Here is a 9,245-nt window from a genome sequence, read left to right on the forward strand (position 1 = left end):
GAAGAGGTGAGGGCAACGCGAGGCAGGAGAGCGTACCAGCGTGAGGAGGACCAGAGAAGGCAGGCTGTCGCATCTTGCGGCGGTCAGTCTCGTGGGCAGGGGCGGGCAGCGAGGAGGAATCTGCATGTCCGGTCAGTGGTGGTGATCCTTGGCTCTGGCGGCGGTGTGAGAAGCAGGAAGCAGGTTGGTTGATGAGTGCAGGCGGTGCATGGCTGGAGGTTGGGGGGGCGGAGCAGGGGGAGGAAATGGGGGATATGAACCACGCATTTGCGGAGCTCGGCGCATGCGTGGTTCATTGTGAGTGAGGGCTGGCTGGCGTGCGGGTCGGACAGGCTGTCGGTAGGCGTGTCGGAGTGCGGCGGGGATGTCCGGCAAAGGGGTAGGCAACAGTACGGGCAATTAGGAGCGAGGGGGTGGGCAAGTGAGAGGGCGGTGGGGCGTGGAGGGTCGGGGTGCGGGTTTGTGAGCCGTGGGAATGTATGTTGGGGGGGATGTGAGGAAGGTTGGAATCGGCAGGGAGCGGGGTGGTGGGGGTGTCGCGGGTGTGTTCGGTGGGTAGGCTTACCAGTAGTCGGTGGGTAGGCTTCCCGGCAGGCTGCTGGTGATGGCAGCGTGAGCAGGAAGGGCGTCCTGGGGAGGAGGGCCACGGGAAGGCTTTTCAAGGGCCCCCGGGCGGCACAGTCTGTTGTGCGAGCCATCTGTGTCGAAAGGAGCAGGCCCTGGGCATTGGCAGGGCGGCGGGCGAGCTCCTTTTCCGGCCGCGGACTCTATAGCGAAGGGCGATGGTTCGGCGGCGGGAAAGGAGCAGGGCCACCGCGTCTTCAATTCAGCGGCCCTGCTCCTTTCCCGGCACCGAACCATCTGGGCAGCCAGTCCTGGGTGGGCCCAGTGGCCAAAAGCGCGCCTCCCTATTGGCCACTGGGCCCCCGAGCGGCAGGCGGAGGGGCCCAATCAGGAGCCGCTTTGCGGCTCCTGATTGGGCCCCTCCGTGTTTTTATCCCGGACTGGTCCCGCCCTAACTCCTCCCCGGAAGCCCTTAGCGTTTTATTTAATCCGCTCCGCAGGAGCGGTTAAAGATATCAATGAAAGGTGAAAGAGGTGTTTGGATGCCACATAAATATACTTGATGGTGTTTGTCACTTCTCAAATGGGAAAATTTATCTTGGCCTATTATTGTTGCTATTGAATGAGAAGAAAAAATGAGCTGTTTTTTTATACCCTGCCTTTCCTACCAGAAGGAATCCCAAAGGAGCTCTTTCATTATGCAAAAGCTTTTCACTTGGATTAGGGCAGGGGATGGTTCCTCTTGGTAGCAGAGGACAGGATCACAGTGACAGCTTTAAGCTATGCGTAGAACAGTACCAGCTCGATATCAGGAGGAATTTCCCACAGTCAGATTAGTTCAGTAGTCTAAACAGTTGCCTAAGGAGGTGGTGAGCTACCCCATACTGGTGGTCTTTAAGCAGCCACTGGGCACATACTTATAATGGATGCTTCAGGCTGATCCTGCACTGAGCAGTGGGTTGGACTAGATGGCCTGCATGGCCCCTTCCAATCCTAGGGTTCCTTCTCTCCCCACAACACATACCCTGTGATGTAGGTGGTGCTGACAAAGATCTGTTAGATTTGGAACGGGATAGAGGTCAGCTGATTGTATGTGGAGGAGTAGGAAATCCAACCTGATTTTCCAGATTAGAGGTCACCACTCTCAAGCCCAACAATCAATGCCAGCCAATCACATCTGTGGCTCAATGGCACCTAAGGCACCAGTGGAGGAGGATTAGGGAAACTGGGGCTCATGTCAGTAGACCACTGCAACCAGTGGCCAATCCAGATTACTGATCTCACATACCTTTTGCACGTGCAAAAGTCTCAACCAGCTGATGGGCCTCGTCTTCTATTTGGGGCTCCATGCCTTTGTTCCCCAGTCCCAGCTTCCGCATGGTGGCAATCCCGAACTTCCTCTGCTGCTTCCAGGTGTGGCCATTTGAAAATGCAATACCTAAACCAACAAGAAGAACAACATGTATCATAACCATGAATAAGACAACAATCATTCATAACATTGAAATGCACATTACAATCCTCTCATTCCAAAGCTGTCATCTCATTTATCCTCGAGGAGAAGGTGCAGAGGATTGCATTAGGCAATATTCTGCTGTCATTGTATTGATGTTTGGAGCAGGGAGGCCGACATTTTATTTATTTTATTTTATTTCAGCGAGATTTATAAGACCACACGCTTTGGCCCTGTCCTCTCAGGGTGGGGGGTGGTCATCCATTTAAAATCACATGAAAACATCTAGTAAAATGTCTAATGTTGTTTCCAGGGCTCTCCCACATTGCTTTCCAATCTTATTGCGAGATCCAGATGTTACAGGGGAGATTGTTTTGAGGGGAGGAACAAGGTTCTTACATGCTATTGGAGGCCCAGCCGCAATTAAATGCTTGGTGGAAGAGCTCTGTTTTCCAGGCCCTGAGAAACTAGGTAAGCTCAGATGGGCTGTTTCTCCACCAGGAAGTCATTATACCCAGGCAGGGACCATGACTGAAATGACCCTGGCCCTGGTCAAGACCAGGCATTACCTGTCCTGGAACAGGGACCACCAGCCTGTTGGAACCCGCAGTGCAGAACAATCTTTGGGGACATATTCAGGGACATGGTCATTGGGTATGCTGGGTTCAGACCAAGAATGGTCAAAACCAGGACCTTGAACCTAATCCAGTACTCCACTGGGAGCCAATGCAGCTGCCTGAACACAGGGTAAACATGAGCCTACCATAGTGTTCTGGTGAGGACCCTGGCAGCCTCGTTGTGGACCAACTGTAAGGGAAGATCAGCATAGAGCAAGTTACATTACTCCAGTGCTGAAGTGACCATTACATGGATGACTGTGGCTTAGTGATCGGAAGTCAGGTCTGGTGCTAGTCGCCTAATTTGCCATGGATGGGGGAACACTTGTGAGCTTCTTTGATGACTTGCACCTCCATAGAGAGAGAGAGGCATCAAGTATCACCCCCAGATTCCGGGCAATCTGTGTGACAGTAAGTTGCACACCATCCAGGCTGGGCAAAAACACTTCCTCCACTGGTCCCTTCCTGCCCAGCTATAGAACCTCTGTCTTTGAAGGGTTCAGATTCAGGCAACTCTGCTTTAACCTGTCAGCCACAGCCTCTAGACATCTAGCCAGTTGTTGTAGAGGGGGGGGGACTTCTCAGTCACCCAGCTTGAAATAGACCTGGGTGACATAAGCATATCAGTGACACCTAAGCCCAAAACCTCAGAACAGGTTGGCAAGTGGGCACATGAAGATGTTAAATAACATTGGGGAAAGGACTGCCCCCATGGGATGTCCCAAAGGAGCATCTAGCAATGGATTGGTCCTCCCTGTCTGCAACTCTGGAGACACTAGCCACTTCAGTGCTGTTTCTTGAATCCAGGCATTGACAAGGAGATGAGTAACAGCTCATGACTGAGACCATTGAATGCTTCCCTGAGCCCTACCATCATGAGCAGGGCCCATCTGTCTTGGTCCAGCTGTCTTCTAAGAAGAAGAAGAAGAAGAAGAAGAAGAAGAAGAAGAAGAAGAAGAAGAAGAAGTCACCTTCCCTTTCTTCTCCCCACAACAGAAACCTTATGAGGGAGGTGAGGCTGAGAGAGCACTGATATTACTGAAGAAGAAGAAGAGTTGGTTCTTATATGCCGCTTTTCTCTACCCGAAGGAGTCTCAAAGCAGCTTGCAATCGCCTTCCCTTTCCTCTCCCCACAACAGACACCCTGTGAGGGAGGAGAGGCTGAGAGAGTCCTGGTATTACTGAAGAAGATGTTTGGTTTATGGCACTTTCCCTTTCCCCCTCTCCATTCCATCCGTTCTTCCCTTTACACACCATCCCCTGCCTCTCCCTGGTGTCTTGGAGTCTGGGTCCTTGTCACAATATTATGGCTGTAAAAAGCCCACCGTTTAAGGGACTTCCCATGGGGGGGGGGAGGAATATTAGAGGAAGATATATGCATAGATCTGTACCCCAAACCCCAGTTCTGTAAGTTCCTTGAATGGGTTCACTTGTTTGGCTCTATAAATTAAACTATTATTAAAATAAGAGTTTACATTTTGGCCTAAGGAAGATCCTCACAACACTATATATTTTACTTTATAGAAGTCAGTATATCCATTTTTAATGGCTACTGCATTCCCAGATTATTATTTTTTTTTGAGCATATGGTATATGTGTTAAATAGCCAGGAGTGACTAAGATTATCTGGAAGCCTGGCAACAGACATATGGAGCTGGTTTGCCATGGCCTGCCCCCACATGACTCTGGTATTCCTTACAAGTTCCACTTCCAAGTGCTGGACAGGTCCGGTTCTGCCTAGCTTCTGAGATCTGATGGGATTGCCTTGCCTTGGCTCTCCAGGTCAGGCTGCCTTGCCAGAGTGGAGATGGGGCCAACTTGGTTGTTACAGGCTCTGCTCCCAGAGTCCATGTCCATGTTAGGAGAAAAAGTTTGCTTCCATAGGCCTCTGAGAAGAGAATGTCTTGGTCCAGCATAGATGGCATGGCCTTGAGAATGCTTTGAACTGATTTGAGCTGAGGGCTGTGTGCGACCATCAGTGGCGTTTTGTTGTTGTTTCGTTAGGGCCTGTCCTATAATAGGATCCCCCTGGGTATAATTCAGGCTTTGTTGATGTATCTTCTTAGTATATCCAGTGGATATTGTTATTCTGAGAAGGGCGGTTGTAGCTTGTACAGGTGAACATTTGTGCCTGGGAGATCAGAACAGCTGCAGCTCTAGTGCAGAGCATGACAGGAAACAATGGACCCTTTGGTGCATCATCCTTTCATCTCTTCTGTATAGATCTTCTGGGAACAATAACACCTTTTCTTTATTTTGCCCTGTTCAGTTAAAGTATTTCTGTGCTTGTCTTTATGCACACCAAACAGTGCTATAAATTGATGTTTGATTCCTTGGATCTTGTGGAACAGAATTTATGTAACTTTCTTTTCTTTTAGATTAGTCATTATACGAGTTATTCTTCTCTGGTTGCCGCATTTAGACTTCTGACTTTGTTTCTTGTCACCTTTACCTTTTGCTTCTCATCTATCTTCAGCAAGTCAGCAAGCTGCAAGTAGCTGACTGAAGATGCAACCCCACCCCACTTTTCTAGTAAATGAGGCCTTCTCAAGGCCCACCCAGAAAAACAAGGAAGAATCATAGAACCATAGAGTTGGAAGGGGCCACACAGGCCATCTAGTCCAACCCCCTGCTCAACGCAGGATCAGCCCAGAGCATCCTAAAGCATCCAAGAAAAGTGTGTATCCAACCTTTGCTTGAAGACTGCCAGTGAGGGGGAGCTCACCACCTCCTTAGGCAGCCTATTCCACTGCTGAACTACTCTGACTGTGAAAAATGTTTTCCTGATATCTAGCCTATATCATTGTACTTGTAGTTTAAACCCATTACTGCGTGTCCTTTCCTCTGCAGCCAATGGGAACAGCATCCTGCCCTCCTCCAAGTGACAACCTTTCAAATACTTAAAGAGGGCTATCATGTCCCCTCTCAACCTCCTTTTCTCCAGGCTGAACATTCCCAAGTCCCTCAACCTATTTTCTTAGGGCTTGGTCCCTTGGCCCCAGATCATCTTCGTCGCTCTCCTCTGTACCCTTTCAATTTTATCTATGTCCTTCTTGAAGTGAGGCCTCCACAACTGCACACAGTACTCCAGGTGTGGTCTGACCAGTGCCGTTGGAGGGTGCTACATTCCCAGATTCTGCCCCTGCAACAAATCAATCAATCAACTTCTTTTCAAGTCCCCCCCCCCCCAGATCCCCTTCAGGTTACAGCAGCCTGAGGTCTCCTCTGTGGACTCTCCAGTTTATGTAGTAGAAAAGAGGAACAGCCAGTTCAGTGGTATTGCCAAATGGCTAAACTAATAACTGCAGAGCAATTTTCATTTCCAATTTTCACCATACAGATCTATCTAAAAAGTGATTGCAACATTCAGATGCTGCATTGCTCCCTCTTGCGCCATGTACCTGCAGGGAAGACAAGGACAATCTTTCACTTAAGCCAATGTTTTTTTACTCATCCCAAGGACTTACCTCGTCCCTTTGCAAAAGCTTTCAGGAATGGGGTCTCTGGCCGCTCTGCAAAGTCTTCTAAATGGCTGATCATCCCTTCTTTCACTGCTTCATATCCAGTCAGTACAACGACAGGTACAGGCCCCAGCCACAGCATATAAATGTCCCCATATTGTTTGGCCAGCTGCCATTTCCATGGAAAGAGACAAGAGAAAACATTAAATTAGTTCAGCGGGTTTGTTTGACTGCCACATGTGCAGTTCACTCTGCTTTGCCTCTTCAGCTCCTGACCATGTGATACTCTCTTCTCTGCTTTCCCCCACCTGGTTTCTGCTCTCTTTCCTGGGGGGCATTCTCAGTGTCTCTTCATAGGTCCAAGTCAAGTCCTAGACCAGGGATTTCCAGTCAGGGTTTGGAGGAATCCTGAGGTTACAGAAGAACTCTGCAGGGCTTCTGCAGCCTTTCCAAAAGTTTGGATGGCCGTTGACCTCACTAGACATCACTGGAGCCCACTTTCCCTGTTGCTCTACTGTACCCAGCTTGCTGGTGGGTAAACGGTAATGACTGGCAAACCACCCCGTATTGAGTCTGCCATGAAAACGCTAGAGGGCGTCACCCCAAGGGTCAGACCTTTTAGAGGGCTAAATGGCATGAAGTCTTTATAGGCTTTAATATAGCCTATATAGGCTTTAATGTTCAATAATCTGGCATATATGTTGTCACTAAACATGCAAATTAATGCTATATGTCATTTTTCTGATTTCTGTTTACTGATGTCTATTTAGAGAAGGAAATGTTCTCCTCACCTCCATTTTTCCTGAATGGCTTTGAGAAGTTCCTAGTGATGCACCCTGCTAAATCCTATGGTGCTTTTGGAAGAGCAGTTCTTCAGAGCCCTTTTTCCTTTGGCAACCTATTCCTGCCATCTTGTACATGGTCCCCTGATCACCACGTTATTTGGACTATTCAGAGACCACCAATAAAGAAAACAGTTTGCTTAGGTGGAACGGATGATTTTTTCATGTTCATGTAGTTGATTAGAAAAGTTGCCTTCCTTCCTTCCTTCCTTCCTTCCTTCCTTCCTTCCTTCCTTCCTTCCTTCCTTCCTTCCTTCCTTCCTTGCAAGTGACCTAAGATGGTGATAAAGAAGCAAGTATGGAGAGAACATTTGAACACATCCTCTTGGGAAGAGAGGCCAGCAAATCTCTCCTTGCTACAAGCTCTAAAAGTTCCTTGAAGTGATCTCCATACAGATGCAGACATGATATGTGAGACTGTGTCAATGACTACCAAAGATTCTCAAGAAACTGTGAATCTAGTAAGATTGAAAGTTGATTAATTTTCTGGAATTACATACCTTGATGATAGTATCTTTATAAACCTTGATCCCTACTCGCCAAATACTTCCAATGATGGGTAGCCGAAGGGGACCAGGAGGGTAGGACTTCTGTGACCAGCGTTGTCTCAGGAAGTGAAACATCAGGAGACACACCAGCAGGATGATCAACACTCCCAACATGATCCTTGCTTCTTTGTCTCTGTCTAGATATCTTTCTAATGCATGGACTGGATGTCCTTCCTGCAGTGGACATACTTTTCGTACAGACTGTTACCACTTCTTACATCTTTCTTTTTTATATCCTCTGTAGTTAAATGTAAATATGCAGGAAGTCTGCTGGAACCAGTGTACTCATTTGGGGAAGAGGTCATCCATATATGCAGGAATTATCACTATGTTTAATTGTGATATTATTGCTCAATGATCGCTGGGGAAGGAAGAGTAATAACAAAGTTCTGTGTCATCTAATGGTTTAAACTCGCTTAAGCCTGGAAGCAGCCCAATGTACTGGGCAGGAAAGATGTGGCACATAGTATTAATGGGAAAGGTTCCAGCTGACAAGGAGATTCATGAAGAGAACATCAAGGCCCAAGTGTTGTTAGTGGAAATATACCTCCCATCTATAGTATACTGGGATGCACTTTAGAAGAAGAAGAAGAAGAGTTGGTTCTTATATGCCGCTTTTCCCTACCCGAAGGAGGCTCAAAGTGGCTTACAGTCACCTTCCCATTCCTCTCCCCACAACAGACACCCTGTGAAGTGAGTGAGGCTGAGAGAGCCCTGAGATTCCTGCTCAGTCAGAACAGTTTTATCAGTGCCGTGGCGAGCCCAAGGTCACCCAGCTGGTTGCATGTGAGGGAGCGCAGAATCGAACCCGGCATGCCAGATTAGAAGTCCGCACTCCTAACCACTACACCAAACTGGCTCTCAGTTTGCCAAAGGACTGCGTGAAAGAAAGTACATTAACATGTATTTGAACTGAAGAGTGGTTGAGATGGCAATCTAGGCATTCAAATAAATGAATAAAATAAATTGCCCAGATCAGGTTGCCAATTGCTGCCCGGATCAGGCTCAAGGTTCTGGTTTTGACCTTTAAGGCTATAAGCGGGTTGGGACCCACATACCTGAGGGACCACCTACCACCCTATATCCCCCGCAGGGCTTTACGCTCAGCGGGGGAGAATCTCCTGATCGTTCCTGGCCCTAGAGAAGCGCGCCTGGCCTCGACCAGGGCCAGGGCCTTCTTGGTCCTGGCCCCTACCTGGTGGAATGAGCTCCCGGGTGAGCTGCGGGCCCTGCGGGATTTACCAGCTTTCCGCAGGGCCTGCAAGATGGAGCTCTTCCGCCAGGTTTTTGGTTGAGGCCGGGGTCAGCGAATGAGTGCCAGCATTCCCCCCCCCCAGACCCAGTAAGTTAGATCTCCTCCCCACCCTCCCTGCCGCTCTGATAGCAGGGGTGGGAATAATGAGAGCTTCCGCCATGTTGGGATTGTTTTAAAGTCTTTTAATGGGTATTTTAATGGGGATAGGACTGTTGTGACCCGCCACGAGCCTACGGGGAGTGGCGGGAAATAAATCTAAATAATAATAATAATAATAATAATAATAATAATAATAAATAATAAATAAGAAGGATAGATAATAGTGGAAACCCATAGTCATGGGACATCATTACAAAATGGTCTTACCGATTCCTCTCCTATAAATCACATGAGAAATCCAAATTCGTACTAGGCCCGGCTTAGCAGAGGCTTCAAAACTTCTGCCCAATCTCTTTGCGTGGGATAAATTCTGATTTTTTTTTCTTAATTTGGGTCTCTTGAAGAC

At 48.2% G+C, this 9,245-nt stretch overlaps 1 protein-coding gene across 1 annotated transcript in view; it reads right to left on the bottom strand.

The window, feature by feature from the left end:
- LOC143842880 (cytochrome P450 2J5-like) overlaps positions 1-7,599 on the bottom strand; it is a 30,399-nt gene extending 22,800 nt beyond the window's left edge. The window contains exons 1-3 of the mRNA XM_077348170.1: positions 7,438-7,599; positions 6,102-6,264; positions 1,853-2,002 (exon numbers count right to left, since the gene is read on the bottom strand). Of these exons, the coding sequence (XP_077204285.1) occupies positions 1,853-2,002; positions 6,102-6,264; positions 7,438-7,599 (475 nt within the window). The remainder of the gene's footprint in view (positions 1-1,852; positions 2,003-6,101; positions 6,265-7,437) is intronic.
- Between the last annotated feature and the right edge of the window lie 1,646 nt (positions 7,600-9,245).

The sequence above is a fragment of the Paroedura picta genome, chromosome 8 (assembly GCF_049243985.1).
Source record: "Paroedura picta isolate Pp20150507F chromosome 8, Ppicta_v3.0, whole genome shotgun sequence".
NCBI lineage: Eukaryota > Metazoa > Chordata > Lepidosauria > Squamata > Gekkonidae > Paroedura > Paroedura picta.